Source organism: Neltuma alba, unplaced genomic scaffold (genome assembly GCF_004799145.2).
Source record: "Neltuma alba isolate B1F8T4 unplaced genomic scaffold, ASM479914v2 tig00003860_pilon, whole genome shotgun sequence".
NCBI lineage: Eukaryota > Viridiplantae > Streptophyta > Magnoliopsida > Fabales > Fabaceae > Neltuma > Neltuma alba.
This window is the reverse complement of record NW_021633453.1, coordinates 69,694-90,547: the sequence shown is the minus strand read 5'-3', so window position 1 is coordinate 90,547 and position 20,854 is coordinate 69,694. Positions and strand designations below refer to the sequence as shown.

Here is a 20,854-nt window from a genome sequence, read left to right as displayed (position 1 = left end):
AAGATTAAAAGAGTATGATATAAATTTATTTTTTATCATATTTCACCTTTATATTTAAAATATTTTTTTATGATTTCTTTAATGTTTTAAAATTTAATTCATTCATTAAATTTCACTTCTTTATATTAAATTAATTTAAATTTATTATATTATATGAATTTATTTTTTTAATCATGTTTCATTATTTATTAAAACTCATACTTATTTTGATAATTTTACAAACAAACTTATTTTTATTCAATTATAATCAAAACAGTTTTTTACCAATCTAATTTTTACAAACTAATTTTTTTAAACTCCAATCCAAACACAATTTACCTTATCCAATTTAACTTTTATCCAATCTTACTTTTTTAAAAAATTAGATTAAGAATAAGTTATTTTTTCCACTGCCAATCCAAACTGACCCTTATTAATCCTTCATAAATTCTGCAAAATGACTTATAAACAAAATATAAACTTATTATACCACGTATAAATAGGAAAGGAGCGAGCATCATCACATACTATGTACCTGTTTATGTACCTGTTTGGGATCATGGTGGAAATTCCATATAAGCACATTTCACATAAACCGAGATAAAACTTTTCTCATATACTTACTTTGTATTCCATAAATTATTATTGAAAAACTACCTATAAGTTGTTCCAAACAGATTTTGTATATAATCAACATATAACATGGCACCTTCCCTTTTTTATTTTTTAGGTCTAACATTCAAACAAAAAAAATGCAAAATAAGATAGCCTCTCAGTTTTGGACTAAATTACATAAAAGTCAGATAATTTTTTTTCAAAAATTTTATTATGATTAGAAGACCCAATCTATCGTAGACTTAGTGTTTAACACAACTAATTGCTTACTAAAAATGTAATTACACCAATAATTAATCAATACTTAAAGACAATCCCTCATAAAGAATTATACCTGTCAAGTAGAGATAATTATGAATTCAATATAACTTTACTATTTTACATTTTGATGGAATTAGGAGTTTCTTTCCCTCATAAAAAGAATGATTGGTGTGCTCAACACACACAAGTGAATTGCCCCGGCTAGAAACAAGGGGCTTTTCTTGGGGGGAAAAACAGAATATAAATAATTGTGGACCTATTCCTTGCAGAATGGTTATTTACATGGTTAAGTTGTGTCAAGATGAGTTGACAATTTGATTAAACTTATTTATAACAAATGGGTTACCATCAGCATCCAAATCAATTAGGACATTGTCACCTTGTTTGCACTCTCCAGCAATGATTGCTTCACTCAAGGGATCTTCAATGAGTGAAGTAACTGCCCTCCTAAGGGGCCTAGCACCATATGTAGGGTCATACCCGTGCTGGCACACCAAGTCCTTCACAGATTCAGACACCTCTAACTCAATTCCTAGAGACCTGGTCCTCTTCTCCACCTCTCCAAGCATCAAATCCAATATTTCAAGAAGCTGCATTTAAAATGGTAATGTAATAAGTTAGCATTTAAAATATTAACGTGATATTACTTTTAATCCTAAATATAAAGCTAAACAAGATATTTATTTTGATTTTAAATATAAGACCTCAATCCACTTTGTTTTCTAAATTTATAACTTTTTTTTCCTTAAAATATCCAATTGATTGCTCATAGTAAAAAGAGTTTGCATTATTAGAAACGATATCCTAAGAAAACGAACCTGTGTCCTGTCAAGGGTTTGAAACACTACCACCTCGTCTATTCTGTTTAGAAATTCTGGACGAAAATATGTCCTTAATTCTTCCATCACCATTGATTTCAAACCATTGTATGAAGTTTCTTTGTCATTTGGAAGCAAGAAACCTATGGAGTTGCGTCGACCTTTTGCAATGGCACTAGACCCCACATTTGAAGTCATTACCACCAATGCATTCTTAAATGAAACTCTTCGACCCTGTTAGATCCAATTTCAAAAACAAAGACTGAGAAAATTAACTAACTTGGTTAAAACAGTAGCAAATTAAGCATAAAGTAACTCATAATCTGTTGATGATTGATTTAGTTTCACTGCAGCATTGTACAAACCTGAGAATCAGTAAGATGGCCATCTTCAAGCAACTGAAGAAGGATATTGAATATATCTGGATGAGCTTTCTCTATTTCATCAAGCAAAAGCAATGTGAATGGTTTTCTTCTAATAGCTTCTGTTAAAGTGCCTCCTTCTCCATAACCAATATAACCTGGAGGGGATCCTATCAATTTGCTTACTGTGTGTCTTTCCATGTATTCACTCATGTCTAATCGTACCATGGCTGCCTCCTGACATAAAAACATTTTCAGTTCCTTGTTATGTTCAACTCTTACAGAAGAACTGTGAGTAATCTTATAAAAGTTTCAAGGGGAAAAACTGAATGTCTATTAGCTGCATCCTAGTCTTCACTTACTGATCCAAAGTAGCATTCTGCCAGAGATTTAGCAAGTTCAGTTTTGCCAACCCCAGTTGGACCACAAAAGAGCATTGCTGCTATTGGCCTATTGGGATCCTTAAGACCGACTCGTGATCTCTTAACAGCTCGAGAAATGGCAGAAACAGCCTCTTCTTGTCCGATCACACGTTTGTGCAGTTGGTATTCAAGGTTTATCAAAAGCATTCTTTGATCAGCAGTGAGCTGCTGAACAGGGATGCCCGACCACTGGGAAGCAACTTCTGCTATCTCATCAGACCCAACCACCGTAGGTCTAAAGGAAAAGAACAAGTAAGACACTTAGAATTAGAAACCAAACTAAGCCCAAGTGACATCCTTCTGCGCACCTAGGCTATGTTTGGATTGGGGAAAAAGTGAGGGGAAAATATGGGAAGGGAACACTAGAAAAGAAAACTTCCAAAAATACTTTAAAAGGTTACTATTCTGGGGATTTTCCTTCCTAGTATTCTTCCCTTCCTACTTTTCTTCCCGTCCAAACAAAAGTTTATGATAGATTCACATACTCATCATCATTGGTTGTGTCAGGCAAATAGGAGTCCAGGATGAGTTCATTGGCATCATCAGAAGCGCCATCATATTTGAGTTTGCCTTCCTGAAATGACATGCATGAGACACAAACTAACAATGTAAACAACTCAGACAACTACAAGCATGCCATAAGCAGTAATATTACCATCATTTCAAGCCTGGACTGAACCGTCCTAATTTCTTTCCAGTAATCAGCTGGGCTCTTGGAAAGTATGCAAATTTCTTGTGCTTTTTTTCTCTTAAAGGCTTCAATATGAGCTCTGCTTCCTGCTTCATCAATAAGATCAATAGCTTTATCAGGGAGATACCTATCCGCTATATATCTTGCTGATAAATACACTGCAGCCTTTATAGCTTCTGGTGTATATTTGCATTTGTGGTGTGCCTCATATTTCTCACGTAGGCCCATAAGTATCTTTACTGCATCATCCTATACATAATCACATGATATCAAAATTAGAAATCTAATTAGCACTAACTGTTTACATTACATAGAATAATAAAAGGTATGAATATTTAAACCAACCTCACTTGGTTCGTCAACCCGAATAGGTTGAAATCGTCGTGCCAATGCCTTGTCTTTCTCAAAATGCAACCTGTACTCGTCTATGGTTGTAGATGCAATGCACTGTAGAGAAGTTGAATGTTAATGCACTTTATTATGAATGTAGTTGCTAGCAGTTCTGGAGTAGGCTACCCATGAAGAGTTTTGGTAGTTAAAGAAAACAAAAATCAGTAAATACAAATTACATGAGAAATAATCACCTGAAATTGACCTCTTCCAAGGGCAGGTTTAAGTAAATTAGAAATGTCAAGGCTAGCTCCTTGTTTTCCTGCTCCAACTACCCCTGACTGAACAAGAGTATGGGCTTCATCAATGAAAAGAATGACATTACCTGTATCAGAAGAAACCAATGAGAACTAAAGCAATTTTTCTATTCAACCAAAGTTTACTTTTTTATGTTATGTTCAATGTTTTCACCTTCTTGTATTACATCTTTTATTAATTTTGTAACACGATCCTCCAGCTCCCCCCTCTCTTTTGCCCCAGACATCAATAATGCAACATCCAAAGACATGACACGCTTTGTCTGTGTAAACACAAAGCAGGAATAAAGTTTGAAACTAATATAAGTTACATATACGCATCTATTAATTAATTCCCACCAAAAGGCACAAGCTTAAAGGACAGAAGAACATGAAGAACATAAACTACTTGATGAGAAACGCACCAATAGGAAAACAGGAACATCCGCACGAGAAATTCGAAGGGCCAAACCCTCAGCAATAGCTGTTTTTCCAACACCACTTTCACCAAGAAGAATGGGATTGCTTTTGGTTTTTCTAGCTAAAATCTGCACAATTCTCTGAACCTCAAATTCTCGGCCAATAACGGGATCAATTAGTCCTTCATCCGCACGAGCAGTGAGATCCACACAGAATTGTGATAGAGCGCTTTGATCTAACAAAACAAAGTTTCATTACTTGTCTGCCTTGAAATATAAGTACCCAAATTTGACAAAATTAAAGAGAATGTTTCCTACCTTTGGATGTGTCAGAGAATCCTGAGGCAGTGCCCTTTCTTGAAAGAGACTTATTACGCATCCCTTTGGATAACATCTTAGGTTCTCTTCCATCTTTGTCAAGTTCCTTTCGTAGCCTGGAGAATGCTTCTGATACCAAGTGGTGTGGGTTTACGTCCAGTCTAAAAAACAGCAGTACATTTGCAACATCCGTAAAAAATTTTAATCAAAATAACAACCTCAAATTATTATGTGAGTCAACTATACAAGTACTACTTCCTCTTTGGCCCCCTCAGCAGAATACCGTTCAGTCTTGGCCCATTGTGGGACCGATATACATACCCATAACCAATCGATATGTAGAATAGGGGGGTTGGATATCTTTTTGGGATTGACTTCCCAGAATTAGCTTCGGGAAACTCTTATCAGATTCCACTAGAGGCATAACTGGGAAATTAATCTAAAAAATTATAGAATTCCAAGACATAATCAGGTGCGTGTTATGAAGTAATTAATGAATTTGCCGGGGGAATCAAACTTCATTAGGTTTTAGCAATAAGAGCTAAAAAAAGAAACAGGTTGAAAAAAAAAAAAAATTCCTCTGTAGTTGTAGTTAAATATCTGGGCCATTATATGTGCAATCAATTTGTTTGTAACTAGAGAGGAATATATCAGATTCCAAACAATATAGAGATATGATGCACTACCTCTTGAGGACTAGGCCGGCGTTTTTATCATCAACGTTGAACAGAGCAACCATTATGTGCTCAGGGCCAATAAAATTATAGCCCAGAAGCTTGGAATATTCAGCGGCAGCCTCAAACACTCGCTTTACGCCAATTGAAAAGGGGACATGGTGGTGAGGAACGGAAGCTCCATCTTTTTTATCCTCACCATCATCACCAGCAGAGCTAGAAATTTGGATATTCCAGATGCTTCGAACTGCCTCTCGAGCCTTATCAATGGTCACACCAGAACCAAGAAACCCATCAGGAGAATGATCTTCCTCTGCTATTAATCCCAGCAAAAGATGCTGTGGGAGAACCACCTCCTTGCCAAGGGCCTGAGCTTCTCTTTGGGAGAACAATATAGCCTTTATGGCTCTTTCAGTAAATTTCTCAAACGCCGCACAGACAGTGAGACCTTTCTTCTTCCTAATCTTCCTGCTGCTACTGCGTAGTGATATGAAACCTTTTCTTTGGGACACAAGAAAATTTCCATGAGAGGATGAACCGTTTGTGAAAGGTGAGTTTGACGACGCAATAAGCGTAGGAGAACTAGAACAGGGTTCCGCCGGCAGAGACCGAACTGGGCTGAGCTTGAAAGTAATCGCCTTGCGTTGGACATGAACACGGCCAGATCGATTTGAAGCGGATGATCCTATAGAGAATGGGTAGAATCTGCAGCGAGAGTGAACCGAAGGTGATGAAATTTGCATCATCCTCGAGTGAAGTCCCTGCTTCGAACTGTGCCGCCAAAAAGACTCACCGGAAAAAGCAAAACAGAGAACAAGTCTTCTTTATGATGAACCCATCACAGGAAAGCATCGAATTTATTTTCTTCTTATTTGATTTCGTCACCAACAGAAAAAAGCCATATTTTTCCATTCCCAGGGACAAACGTGAAGAAGGAAGGAAGAAGAAGGAAGGCATGAAGTTAACAAAACATCCAAGACACGTCTCCCAGGACAAAAAGCCTCACTTTACTTTTCTTTCTTATTTTTATTTCTCTTTTTCTGGATAACCTCTAAAGCTTTTCTTTCATGTCACATCATGCGACTTTTATCAACGTAAGCAACGGTGAGTTCGAAGCGAACGTACATGAACGACCTTTCTCGCCTATGTAAGAAGCTTCTGCAGGTTTTGGAGATGCTCTCCCCTGTCCCTATGCAAGGGATGAACCGCCCCATAAATTAATTAGATTAGGGAATATAATATTATAACTATAGTACATCCCATCAATTAAAGAAATATTAATAAGTCAGACAGGAAAATTAAATTGGAGTGAGGAAGGATTGCTTGACGTGTTCAACGTCTGTCTCCTAATTTTGTTACGTCTGTCTCCTAATTTTGTTGTTGAGACTGTAGCACGTCAATGCGTAGAATATAATTTTGTTGTGGCCCTCAGAGATATGAATTTCCTTCAGGTTACCTAAAAATGTGTTTTTCCTGCAAATTCTTCTTTCGTTAACCTAACACATCAATTTGAGGCATACGGGGGGGTTGTCTCGTTGTGAAGATGCCGGTTCAGTATTCACGCTGTAGTGGGAAACGCCGCCGTTTTGGAAGCATGGTTTTGAAAACCTACGGTGCCAATTTGACCAGATGATCTTAATCTGTGTCCCATTTTCTCTTGTCTGCCCCGAAGGCTAGCAATGGAGTTGCAATAATAATCAAGTGTAGGTCCTCCATTTTGCTTGTCGTGAGAGAGCAAGCCATTTGAATGGAGGTGCAATCAAGTGGGGGTTCTCCATTTTGCTTGGCAAGAGAGCAAGTGATGATTTGCTAATGATGACAATTAAGCAGAATTGAGGGGTTTATCATGTAAGTGAGGGACTTTTCAGTAAAATACTAAACTACCGTTGTATGAAGGAAAAAAATAATAGTAGTAGTAGGAAATGCTTTTTTGATCTTATTTATAAGTCACTTCCAGCATACTTCATATATATCAAATAAAACTTTAAATTTTATTAATTTTAATTTAAAATTTAACAAATTTTTAACTTTATTTATATTTAATATATATTATATTTCATATAAATAAAGTCAACACAATAATAAATAATAAATAAAATTAAATGCCCATATAAAAAAAAATTTTAAAATATTTTATAAATAGGATAAAAAATTGTTTTTTCTTTCATCTATTTTATAAATAAGACAAAAGTAGTAATAAAAATGAGCATGTTTGGGGGCAAGTGGAGCTTCATGCGCACAACACCTTGGGGTCACGTGCCAAGTGGCGTTTTGTGGCAAAGCAAGGTGGACAAGTGTCGCTTTCTCATTGCTTTAGGTTTTGGGTGTACTGAAATTAGTCAAAAACTATTGCCTTGCGCTGGCGCCCTTGGCTTTTGCAGATCAGTTTAGGAACACAGTAACCATTTGGATAGGGATGAAAATCTTTTATAAATATATTTTATATAAATCGAAACAAAACTTTTCTAATATATTTATTTTGTATTTTGTAAATCACAATTAAAAAATTATTTATAAATTATTCTAAACAAGTTACCACACAAACAGCCTCTCCATTGTTTTGGAACAAAAAAAAAAAGCCTCCCCATTGGGAACCATAGCTGCTTTGGGTGATTCAGCCATTAATAATTAGATGAAGGAATATAATATAATAAAATCATAACTACACATCCCACCAATAATATATTACTGAGTAATATGATAACTAAATCATTCTGATTTCTGAGTCACGATTCGTTGACGTGTTCAAAGTGTGTCCAGCAACTCAGTTTCAGAAGCTTTAGCACGTCAACACGTGTAGGAGAGGGGGCTCATGTGGGGGCGAAAGGTCCTTGTTTTGTGGGGAAACAGAATGCGGTTCTCTTACGTTAAGTTGAAATGTAGTTTGCAAAGTGGAATTAACTAAATTCCTTTTTGGATGTACTTTCACATTTCACCTCTCGTCATGTTTCTTTCTGCCGGTTTGTGACTCGCAATAGCCGTGAAAAGCGTGTGATTATAGTTTTGTCTTTTTCTTAATAAAAATGGGTCGATGGTCAAATCATGAAAATAGTACGTGGAAGAATATACATATATTAGGAGAAAGAAAATTATAATCCAGATTTTACGGAGTTATAATGTAATATATAAATAGAGTTTTGACTTAATTAATGCTTAGTCTCTAAATTTTTAAATAATTAAAACTATAGGATTTGAATTATAATAAGTTAAAATTCAGGGACTTAATTTCAACTAAATCAAACGTACTAAAAAGATTAACTTACATTAAAATTCAAAGATTTGAGTTATAACACACAGGAATAAAAAAAAAAAAATTTCCCATACACACACTCTATTTGGGAATCAATTTTGGTGCTTATTAGAGGGATGAGCACCATGATACTTATCAAATCTTAGCCATTCAAATTTAATATGGACGGTTGAGATTTAATATTTAATATTTTTGTTTTCTCAAAAAATATTTTTCTTTTAATAGATAAATAATCCAAAATAAATATAATCTTTTAATTATTAGTTTTTTTAAAAAAATAATTTTTTATTTACAAATTCTTGGTTGAAAATTTTAAATTTAAATTATTAAAATTGATTTTGAATTGTTTATATTTCACCTCAACGATGAACATTATTATGCTCATCACTGAAACTGTTTCTCTATTTGTCGTATTTCAATAATTTGGCTAACCCTCAACTAGGGCTTTACAAAAACCCGATAGTCTAGTATGGTCCAGTCTAATTCCAACAAACCCGATTCAGTCCGATCCAAAAAAAAGATTGGCCCGAAAAAAGATTGGGCTAGATTGGACCAAACTAGTCTCATTGGGCTAGATTGGACTAGGAATTGGCCCCTAAGGCCTGTTGGTCCAATTCAATTTGACCCAATTTTCTTTTAAAATTTTTAACTATTATTTATATAATTTTAATTTGTTTTAATTATTCTATATAAGTTTTTTGTCTATTTAAATAATCAAGATTTATCTATTAACTTCCTAAATAATGAGCATATATATATTTTTCACAATATGAGATCTATAATTGATAAATAAAAATGACGTTATTGAAAAATTGAAAGGGAATGATTAAATTTGATGAAGTTTGAATTAAAATATGTGCAAAATTTTAAACAGTAACTTACAATCTTGCCTCTTATTGGAGAAAAAAATTTTAAAAAGAAATTAAATTAAGGTTGTATTTCACACAATCCAAAGGACTAAATCCAGTCAAACCTGATCTCGGATTAGTATCGGACTAGACCAGACCTCAGGCTGTCTTTTTCAGCCCAAAGTTTTTATTGGTCCAAACTTTGGATTGATAACAAACCCGATTTAATTTGATCTATGCATACCCTGCCCTCAAACATTAGAGGGCAGATTGTTAATTAAATGACCAAAACCGAATATTTGGTCTATGTGAGGGCATAACTCATCTTTCTGGTGTCCTATAGATGGAATGAAGACTTGGTGAACGCTATATATATTATATCTCTCTCCACAGCTTCTCCGAACTCCACTTTCTTTTAATAACCTCCCAGATAGTCTATGCTGGAGTATCAGTCATCCTTCTGGTGAGTATACTGTTAAAAGGTGTTTTCTTTTTAATTTCTTCTGATATAATCTTCTCTTTCATCTTCTACAGATTTGTTCTGGAAATTTCGCTCAATTCATACGGAAGCTGTTGAACAAGGCCATTCCTTCGGGAGATATTCCAAGAAAGCATTATTTAAATTCTACTAATTAATTTCTGCTGTTTTGGACGCCATGAACTGGAAATACGTTGCATCATTTGTTTGTCTCTCTCCCTCTGGTTTTGTGCATTATTTAGAACTTTGTGACTTCAGAGTTTGGTTTAAACAAACTCTTTTCTCCCTTAACAAGGGATGGACACCCCTCATCAGCTGGTTAAGAATATTATTGCTCTGATAAACCGCATTTGGATTAGATGAAGAGGAATCTCATCTTGCAACAGGGGCCACCCCATCTCTCAGGATTCATCCATAAAAGAATTACAAGGTTGCTTAACTTTATAGTGAGCTCAGTCTCCTCCTCCTCCTCAAGGATGTGCAAAGAAACAATATTCATCCAACCTTTTAACCCTGGGAGTGCCGCTTCTTGTTTTCTTGGAAGTTGCAGAATAACTCTAAAGGACAGTTTCTACAAGGCATGACTCAGGTTTATCATGTCTTTGCAGATGCTACCATATATAGGATTTGCATAGCATTGTAGAGGAGTTGGCAGATCACTGGATTTTTGGAAAATCTTGATGCAGTCGCCAACAGGATCTGAGTCCATGGTTCGAGCAGAGGAGCTAGCCAAGCTAGCCGATGTTGCGAGGGGTTTGGGAGTGTTTTTGATTGTGGATCATGGGGTTCCCTTGGAAGTTGTGGATGGTGCTATGGATGTGGTGAAGAGCTTCTTTAGGTTGCCTTTTCCAGACAAGAAAGCTTGTGTAGGAACTTACTTTCCTTTTCCCCGCTGATTTTTTGGCAAGATACGTTGTCCGCTGATCATTATTATTATTTTCTCTGGAAAGGGCAACCTAAAGAAGATTCTCTCTACTGTCCCCGTTCCAGGGATGATTCATTCAGCCATTAATAATTAGATTAAGGAATGTTAATATATAAAAATTGTTGTGATGAGGGGGGGGGGGGGGAACAGAGGTATGTATAATCAAAGCCAAAGTATAAAATGGTGATATTTTATTCAAGAATCATTAAGCCATTAACAGTAGATATACTAACCCAAAGAAGTATTGAGTATGTCTTGTTTTGGTGACATCCCATTCTTCTCTGGTAAGTTCTTCCTCAGAGTTTCATAGGGAATTAAGTTAAAAACACAAAGCGTTTGTCTAACATGAACCAAAAACTATGAATGTCAATTACATATATCATGGGAATTAAGTGACTTAATTAATGAGCATCATCTCATTGCAGTACTCTTGACTTTAGTTATTTTTTATAGACGAACCTATATGCATATATGCATGTATATACGGTGTTTGTTTGTAAGTTCTACACACATAAAATAAATAATAAAAACCTGCTTGCATATATATATATATATATATATATGCGCGTTGATTATTAGGATGCAATTATGTATACAGTATATATGAGGCTCATATGAATTTCGAAAAGGGTTTATATTCACCGCCAATATGAAAAACAATTACAGTAGAAATTTGAATTTTAAGTTAAAATGATTGAAGAATTATAACATTATATGCCCAAATGGAAGTACAAAATATTAGAAATTAGAGATTTAGGGGTTATTTTTTATAATATAACATTATAAATGTGTTTATAAATAAATTAATATGATTTAATATATATAAAGAAAATATTTTGTGACGGGACTTGAACAGGACAATTCTGTCCTGCATCTCGTCTCGTTCTGATATGGATTTTGTCCTGTTTTAAAAATTTTCAAACCAGAACTATCCCATCTCAATATGACTAAAATAGGAACCGGACATTCCTAAACACCCCTAATACACGACACCTTGTTTAATTTCTATGACGTTCACTTATCAACTTCCAAGTAGTCTTTGATAGCAAAGCAATGCTTACAAGCAGCGTTCTCTTTGCCTCTGGTCTTTTTAGGTTTTCCACATCAGTTGTTGTTAATATACTCCTTCCGCTCCGCAATATAAAAAATTGGTTAACTTTTTTCACATTTTAATAAATAAAAGTTAAGTCATTAAATTTGTCCTAAAATAATAAAATTTTATTATTTTACCCCCAAAAAATAATAAATTGTCTTTAATGTTATATTTTTATTATCACTCCTTTTTCTTTTATATTTAATTAGGGCTAAAATAAAAAAAAACTCATTAATTATTCTGATAACGTCTTATATTTTGAATCACAATTTTTATATTATTATTAATTATCCCTGTCCACCATCTTTCGCTTTCGAGAAGCCTCCGCACATAAAAAGCATAGATGATTATAATCAAAAGACACTGAGCCAATTTAAAACAAATAACAAACAAGAGTTTGCTCATTTGTGTGAGAGAAGTATACAAGAAATTATTAATAGATTAACAAGAAAATTTGTAAAAGAAAAGCAGACCTGCGAAGACAAGGGCGCATCAAATGCAGAATCTCAGGGCGCGAGAACAGAGGAAGCAACAGGGGCCATCATGATTCATGAAGTAACTAAATGGTTCATTGTTGAATAAATGTTTGTGCAAAATCAAAGGAAGAACAAAAAGGTATGATGATCCTATCATAGAAACTTCAAAATGGTTTATTTTGCCCAAAAAAACTAACCATATCTATTTTTTTTTGGCTTCTACATCTTCTGATAAAAATATATTTTTAATTATAGTATCATAAAATAATTATATTTTTGATAATTTTGGATTCTCCTAAATGGTCTCAAAATATTGTTCTTCTGAAGTCCTATTCTAATAAATATTTTTTCTACATGTCCATCTATTGAAACAAAAGTGTAACACACATTATGTACGTATATGCCCATGCATAGCTGCTCACTGAAGTAAAATTTTGCTCCAAACACATTAAAAAATATCGTGGGAATGTTAAAGAACTTGCAATTCGAGAAGAAGGCTTCGTTTTCTCAATTTGTCTTTTGTGTGAGATTATGCCTTATCCACACAACTTTGATCTTTTCCAAAAGCTACGGTTTTTCCGTCCAAGGATGCGAACGAGGCGCGACTTGCTGGCGTTCGATCAGAGCGGAACACGACCCTCGTTCGGGTGAGGGATTCTGGGAAGCTTTGTTCCCGAAAGGTAATTGGGGTGAAGCTGACTTTGTGGCAGTGTATGAGCTGGAACGTGAAGAAAGCGGAGGTGAATGAATTCGAGGCACTCTGATTGAGTAGCTAAGAAGGAAACGCAGTAAATATAGCAGAGAGAGGAGGAAGAAGAAATCCAACAGTGTTTAGCTCCAGATCTCGGCTAGTACTTGCTCTCTCGTGATTAGCTTTAGTTTGTCTCCTTCATATCCAGAGAAATATTTTTTTAATAGTTTAAATTTATTTATTTAGTTTTATCAGGACGGAAGCCAACTCCCACCACCACCATGTCTGGATCACAAATTCACCATCGCAATTTTTAAGAAGAATCTGAGGCTGAATGATTCTGAACATGGAGACATATAACGAAAACTCATGCTACCACCAAACCAGTTTCTTAGACGAAAAAGGGAGGCTTAGGACTGTGAAGGTCCCTGTGGTTCAAGAACTAGCTCGCCAAGGACTCAAACACTTGCCTGATAGGTTCAAGAGGCCAGACTCAACCGCATTTGCCCACCATGTGTTCGAGGAAATTCCCTCAGTAAACTTAGCCACGTTGAAGGAAGGGTCCGAGTCCATGGTTCGAGCAGAGGAGCTAGCCAAGTTAGCCGATGCTGCGAGGGGTTTAGGAGTGTTTTTGATTGTGGATCATGGGGTTCCCTTGGAAGTCGTGGATGGTGCTAGGGATGTTGTGAAGAGCTTCTTTAAGTTGCCTTTTCCGGAGAAGAAAGCTTGTGTAGGAACTTACAGTGAGATAGATAATATGGGATATGGCAGAAACTTTGTCAAGTCAGAAGATCAGGCATTAGATTGGATCGATCGATTGACTTTTCGAGTAGCTCCTCCTCTTGAGGATGATGAGGGACTGCGCGTTTGGCCCCTTAAACCAACCAATTTCAGGTTCCTTCTCTAATTTCGTTGTTTGGACGCTCAAAATGAATCTTTCCAGAAAAGGGGATAATTTGATAGAGCTATTTGTGTTCTGCCGAACTATAACCCCATTTTATTCCCAGCTAGCCCATGAAATCGAATCTTGTTTGTCTATACACTAATGTCTTCACTATTTGGTTCGTTTCAGGGAAGCAATGGAAAGATATGCCAGAGAAGCAAGAGGTGTAATGGACTTCTTGCTTGTGGCTTTGGCAGAGGCTTTGTCTATTGAAAGCCATGATGTTTTCCTCAAGTACTTTCATCCTACAGATAGTGAGATCAAAGCCAGAGTGAACTACTATCCACCATGCCCAAGTCCAGAACTGGCCATGGGTCTTAACCAGCACTCCGACGCTAGTGCCCTCACAATCCTAGCTCAATTTGGGTCCAGCCAAGGCCTTCAAGTGCTTAATAAGGACCAGACATGGATCACTATCTCATGGCCACAAGACCAGTTGCTAGTGGTCGTTGGAGACTTGCTTGAGATCATGAGCAATGGGCTTGTCCATAGCACTTGGCATAGGGCTATTACCAATAGGAGTGCAGAACGAGGGTCCATTGCTTTGTTCTATAGTCCACCACCAAGAACCCTAATTGAGCCTGTGGCTGCAGAGGAAGAAACCTACGGGGAGGTGGTTGTGGAGGACTATTTGAGGCATTATTATAAGGTTGTTCCAACCATGGAAAAAATTGCTATCAACTTTGCCAAGGTAAATTAATGCTTTGAAATGAATTTGGTGTGTGCGACATTCTTATTGTAAAGGGTGATGTCTAGAATCTAGTCAGAGGTAGAACCATTAAAATTTAAATGAACTCTAATATACCACAAGGACACTTCATTCCCTGACGAAGACAGATTTATGCTTCTTTTTTTTTTTATTATACTCCTCCGGTCTTAATATAGAACCCAATTATTGAGTTGGTTTTTGTTTTAAATATAAGACTCATTTCTCATATTTATTAATTTTCTCTAAATTACCCTATGGATACTCCCTCAATCATAATCAAGTAGAAGATGGAGAAGGGATATTAAGAAAGATGATTATGGTGTTTTAGAAAAAATGTGTCACTTTTCTTATAATTAACTAATTTACCTAACTTTTTTAATCTAATCAAATTAGTTAAATGGGTGTTATATTAAGGATTGGAGGAGTAGCATGTAGGAACTCATTAAAGGTACGTGTAAATGGATTCTAATAGGCTGACGACCTGCTCGACTATGTAAGATTCTCCAGCTTTTGAAGATTCTCTCTACTGTCCCCATTCCGGGGATGATTCATTCGGCCATTAATAATTAGACTAAGGAATATAATAATATATTAACTATACATCCCCTCAATAAAAATTGTTATATTTGATAATCATTAATAATTCGGACAGAAAAATTAAATTAGAGTGAGCAGAAGTGTTAATTTTGTTGTGGCCCCTAGGCATTTTTATTTCTTTCAGGCCACCTGATGTGTTTTCTTTCCCATCAGGCTAACACATCAAAAGATAACAAAGGATTAGATAAAAATTGAAATTAATCTTATAATTTTGGACATGATTTAGTTACAAGGGACGCAAGATTAATGGAGTTTCTCGGAAACCGCCTCTTATTTTGCTCTCTCAATTTGGTAAGCATCCCTCCCCTACCCTACGTTCAAGATAAATATAGTACCAATTCTCTAGTTTAATTCTGCAATTTTTTATAGAAATAAAAATACGATAATCTGTGATCAATATGAATATATAAAAAGCATGTTCACGAGTGTCATTGTATACCCTTGTGATAGGCTCACAGGCAAATATATATATATATATATATATATAATAAAAAGAAAGCTGAAGGGGTGTGTAGATAACTCAATAAACACTTTTCAAGAGCATTTTTTCGTAAATCGAGATAAATTCCTCTATATATTTATCTCGTATATCGTAAAAGCACTTTTGAAATTATGATTTTTGATCTTACCTAAATACCTCCTAAACGGAAAAAGTTTTGCTTTCACTTTCTGTCTTGAAGACTTGTCCGTTGGCCTATGTCCAAGGCTTTTCCTTTGATATCCTTGGGGTCTCCCCTTTGGATCTTCAAGCCTTTCCTCTTGCTCAAAGTTCTATCACTGTTCGATTGTGGACTTGCCTTCTCACCCATGATCCTACGACCCTTGTTATTGTTGTAATTTATCTCTCAATCTCCACACATTCTAATCGAAGAATTACCATCTGATTCTACAAATTGGGCCAACTTGTTTGATGATAAATCTATCTCTAAAGAATAAAATAAATAAAATCTAAAATGCTTCCTAAAATGTTTCCAAGTAAGATAATGATTAAAAAAACCAATTAATTAACAATTAAAATATCTTTATTCGAATAATTCTAATAAGACAATACTAATCGGATTTTCTCCTTTTGTTTTGAGGACTCTCCTCTTCAATTCCTTCTTCCTCTTGTGCTTCCAAGAGCATGGGATTGTTCGGCCTGTCCATCCACCAGTCGACAAGTCTTGGCGCAAAAAAAAAAAAGGTCAAAATGACAAATGATTTAATAAACGACGCTTCTAGATCTATTAAACTAATCATAATTATGGTTCAATTTATATAAAAACATCTTACTAAATTTTGTTATACACTACTTCCAACTCTAAATATAAAATTGAATTTATAGTGCAATTTGTACTATAAATTAGATTATATACTTACCGTTCCTTCAATTCTCGCATCCTTTGCAGATGCTGCATCAATTCAAGACCCTTTATTGAATGACGAAGATCCTCCTCTAATTGTTTTTGTGGGTTTTGTGTTGCCAATTCTTGCAGAACTTGCATCCTCTCCAAGTATTCTTCTTTTGAAACAGTGTGTTTAAGTCCTTCCCATTTTTCCATCAGACTCTTGCTCTTTTCTCGAGTTATTTCCTCTCGTTCTTTAAGTCTTGCAAAACGTTCTGGCCTGCTTGCTATCGCCTCTACAAGCCTTAATTGGTATTAAGAAACCAAAAACATACAAATTATCAAATACGTAAGCATATTTATTGAGTTATTTTGATGTTATTTTTTTAAAAGCAAAAACTTGGTTATATACTTACCGTTCCTCTAGCTCATATACTTTCCGTATCAACCCAGCAATTGTTTTTGGATCACAACGATCTTCTTCTTGAAATCGTTCTATCGTTGGCATTTTTGGGCAGCTTCGATCGGTATCCTTTTGTTCTAATTAAAGCACCATCGAGAAAAAATTTTATTCTGATCTAAGAGGTTTTCTTAAAGAACAATCATATAGTGTAATGTTAGAGAACATACCTGATCGCCCAAATGATTTGAAAGGAGCCTCAGCTTACGCCTTCAAAACAAGTCTCTAATTAAGTTATTATATTCCACCTAGTCTCCTATTTACGTGTAAAACTGTTACTCATTTATAGTCTCTCAGTTGAGTATTCTTAACGAAAATTATTTGATTTTTTAAAAGAGAGGATATGATATATGATCATCTGACATCCTTTTGAGAATTCAAATCAAATATTAATATGAGATATATTAATCAAACATAATTTTTGATGCTGTATATAAAATAAAAGTATGATTCAGATTCCCTTAAATAATATGTGTTGATATGAATTAATAATTATATTTATCACTTGAGGAATAATAACCAGATTGTGATCTAATGGGATTGAGGAGAGTTACAATTTTTTTTTAAAAAAAAGATCTTTACCTCAATATTATTAGAGAATCCAAATCCATTCAGAAGACCTTGAGATCAATGTTTTGTTTGACTGTTAAAATTTTTTCAATTTAACTGATTTTATGCATTAATGATTTCATATTTCATTATTATATAAGAACATTAGACCTCAACTCTAATATTTTGATCTGCGGTTTGATTATATTTTTAAAATATATAATTTAAAACTTATATGCTTTCAAAACAACTCTTCGTGTTATTTTTAAAATATATAATTTGCTTTATTTTCATTATATATATTTTATGATTTGTATTAGTTTAGACATGTAGTTGTTCTTGAAATTTTAAGGGAAAAAACACAACTATTTATTATTCTAACTATAACAATTACACATTTATATGCTCTTGTAATAATACAAAAATTTTAACCATGAATATGAGACTCCAATGTATTGAAATGGGAAAGTCAAGAGAGACGCATCCAATAAAATATTTCATATATGACGTCCGAAATATATATCATTTGAACAAACGTTGCTCAAAAGTCAAAAGTTCATAACGACTGTTACATATGTTTCCAATACTTTTGTGTGCAAATTTTCATAGAGAGTTCGCTTGTGAGCTATAAATTCCTCATATTTTTCTTTGAAATCTGCCTCCCTTCGTTGCAGGTCCCTCTCTTTTGCATTAAGGTAATCCTCCATTAAGGCCAGATCAGCTGCTTTGAGTTCCAGATTCATTTCCTTGACCTCCAAGCCTTTATTGTTCATTTTAGGCTTTAGATCCATGGCATCACTTGTTCCTGCTTCCTCGGCCAAGCCTTCTAAAAATGGTAACTATTCAAACATACAGAAAAAAGTAAGGGAAAAAAACTAAAGAAAAACAGTTTTGGTGTGTAAATTGTTGTTAATTAACCAAAAATTACCCGCGAGTCAACTTCAGATAAAAATTCATCCAACGTCTGTCCTGGTCTGGGCCCATAAAATAACGCCTCCACCACAGCAACACGCCTACGTAATTTGTCACTCCTGGATTTGAGGCGCCTCACAGAAGAATTCTCTTCTATCGCCATTGCGTTATGAACAAAGCCTAAAGACTTGTTCCGGGTTTCTGGTTCGCCATGAACAAATTATTCAGGTAATTCAGTTGGGAAATTATCTTAGAGAGAGAGAAGAGAAGAAGAGTAACCCAACTGCTTCCTCAGGGGCGTCTTAACGCTCAAGGAGAGTGACAAGTGGCAGCCACAGGAGAAACCACTGGCCTTCTACTGCATGGTCGCCGATAAATACAGTTGCTTCTTCTAGATGACGCGCAGGGGCATAAAATAACAACAACAATAATAATTAAATATCAAGAATTCATTCAGTAAAGCTGTAACGATTTGTGTTAGTCAGTCATCCATTACAGCAACACAATAAACCCTATCAGTACCAGTACGTACGTGGCAAACGAATAGATAAATTTTTAGGTAAAGATGTCTGCCATGTATGATTCCAGTAATCCAGGAAGAGAAAGTAACAGGAATATCCAACAAGAAGAGGAGGAAGAAGAAGAAGAAGAAGAAGAAGATATTATCCAACTTACTTTATTTTCCAGACGTAGAGATCACTGCGGCTAGGCGACGTGTCAAGAAGAAAGAAATCTATCCGCAGGAGAAAATATTTTAGACAAGAAGAAGGCTGTTAAAATGGGGAGAAAGCGCCCGAAGAAAGCTCTCCAAGAAGCAGATAAAGAACGGATGGAGGATTTGTAAATTTATACTTATATAATCAAATTATAGAAATTTTCAAGTGTACTTGTTCAGAGTCCGCGATGCTCATCCTTTAACGTCGCCGTTTCGGTGCCTTTTTTAGATCATAGAATACATGACTCATTTTTTATTTTAAATATTTTTATAGTTCAAAAAATTAAACATTACGGTTACTTCTGTGAATAAAATTACCGGGTAAATCATATGCAAACTACAAATTAGGTCTCCTACACTACTTCATGAAAAAAAATCTCACCATCGCTTGATTGCGCAGAATTTCTTCAAACATATCAACTGATTTTTATTGGATCAATCAAAACTTTTAAAGTGAAATTAAAAAAAAAAAAAGATAAGGTGCTAAAATACTCCAAAAGTTGTCACGGAAGAGCACCTTGCACCTGAATTTTTTTTTGCTCTAATATATCCTGGATGTTCTTTTTTGTAGCAAATATGCCTTGATTTATTAACCCCTCATTTTGACCAAAATTGCTTCGATGATAGCCTGACTTTGCCACATCATCCTCTCTTCCCCATTCTCTATCTATAACCTTTTCCCCGATCCCTTCTCTCCCTCCCAACCCACAGTCATGACTATTAATTGTTGTATTTTAAGTTATTAATAACTACTCTTTCAATTGTTAATGCATATTTAAAAACAAAGATAAAGATAATTTAGTGATTGAATATATAGAATCTTTTAAAATTATGTCTCTTGACATTTCATATTAATTTGATGATTTCAAGAGATTTTTTTGTATTTAATTTTTTTAGACGATAGAACCTTAATATGGTTTTTCCAAAATTGTTTCACCCATTAAGAGAAAAGAGAGATTTGATGAATTAGAAGCATTATTTAAAAAGAAAAAAGTTAAAGCAATATACATAACCCAGAAGTCACTCTCATTCCCTCTCCTTAGCCTTCAGTTTCGACATTAGCATCTGAGTATGCCATCACTCATAGGTTTTGTTCCATTTTCTCCTTCAACATCTCATCTTTTTCTTTGTTAAAAGCTGCTCGTGAACTAGAGAGAAAAGAAAGAGAACGGAAACGAAAGGGAGAGACGCAAACGAATGGGGCATATTCGCTACAATACCGCAATTTCAAGCCAAGCAATTACCAACTGCTTGCATGCGCAGATCAACCATAGAGAAGAGAAAGACCAAGAAAGCCACCGGAAAACACAGAGCCACAAGGAGAAGAGACTACGACTAGAAAGGCAAATTGGCATTTGATGCTTTTTAACGGCTCTATTTCGTATTGAATATGACCGACAATTGAAATTCAATCCATCATAAGCAATCAACTAAAGTTTATAAGATCGTTTTGTGATTTATGCGGTTAATTAAAGATAATCGTATATATTGATTTCGTTCGTAACATCATCGATTATCAGATGCCTGTGCACTAGAGCGAAAAAGCACTTTGAGATGCAGAGTCTTTTGGGGGGGGGGGGGCAGTTTCTTTTGCTTTTAGGTCTCTAAGCAAAAATGGCGGTGTCAAGCTCCGCAGGTCCAGCATCCTCATCCGCTTCCTTCAGCTCCTTGTATTTCTTCATCTTCATTTCATCTTCG

At 35.1% G+C, this 20,854-nt stretch overlaps 2 protein-coding genes across 3 annotated transcripts; one reads left to right on the top strand and one right to left on the bottom strand.

Moving 5' to 3' along the window:
- Positions 1-925: 925 nt before the first annotated feature.
- Positions 926-6,140, bottom strand: LOC114742694 (chaperone protein ClpD, chloroplastic). Its single transcript, XM_028930922.1, has 12 exons — positions 5,198-6,140; positions 4,512-4,672; positions 4,200-4,429; positions 3,950-4,058; positions 3,733-3,863; positions 3,494-3,595; positions 3,113-3,397; positions 2,943-3,031; positions 2,398-2,692; positions 2,039-2,272; positions 1,674-1,907; positions 926-1,445 (listed from the first exon to the last, which is right to left on the bottom strand). Exons 1-12 carry the CDS (start codon positions 5,929-5,931, stop codon positions 1,152-1,154), a joined length of 2,898 nt encoding a protein of 965 aa, XP_028786755.1. The 5' UTR covers positions 5,932-6,140; the 3' UTR covers positions 926-1,151.
- A 6,622-nt stretch (positions 6,141-12,762) lies between these two features.
- Positions 12,763-14,721, top strand: LOC114742684 (S-norcoclaurine synthase 1). 2 transcript variants are annotated; one of them, XM_028930913.1, is made up of 3 exons: positions 12,763-13,133; positions 13,202-13,840; positions 14,019-14,721. In XM_028930913.1, exons 2-3 carry the CDS (start codon positions 13,281-13,283, stop codon positions 14,587-14,589), a joined length of 1,131 nt encoding a protein of 376 aa, XP_028786746.1. In that variant the 5' UTR covers positions 12,763-13,133; positions 13,202-13,280; the 3' UTR covers positions 14,590-14,721. The 2 variants fall into 2 exon arrangements, with proteins under 2 accessions (XP_028786746.1, XP_028786745.1); XM_028930912.1 differs by having other exon boundaries at positions 12,763-13,840.
- Positions 14,722-20,854: the final 6,133 nt, after the last annotated feature.

Coding starts and splice junctions, on each gene's coding strand:
- LOC114742684 (XM_028930913.1), top strand. CDS start 13,281: ATGATTCTGAACATGGAGACATATAACGAAAACTCATGCTACCACCAA. Junction 13,841..14,018: donor CTTAAACCAACCAATTTCAG/GTTCCTTCTCTA, acceptor GGTTCGTTTCAG/GGAAGCAATGGAAAGATATG.
- LOC114742694 (XM_028930922.1), bottom strand. CDS start 5,931: ATGATGCAAATTTCATCACCTTCGGTTCACTCTCGCTGCAGATTCTAC. Junction 3,398..3,493: donor GGGTTGACGAACCAAGTGAG/GTTGGTTTAAAT, acceptor GATTATGTATAG/GATGATGCAGTAAAGATACT. Junction 2,273..2,397: donor CAGAATGCTACTTTGGATCA/GTAAGTGAAGAC, acceptor TTTTTATGTCAG/GAGGCAGCCATGGTACGATT.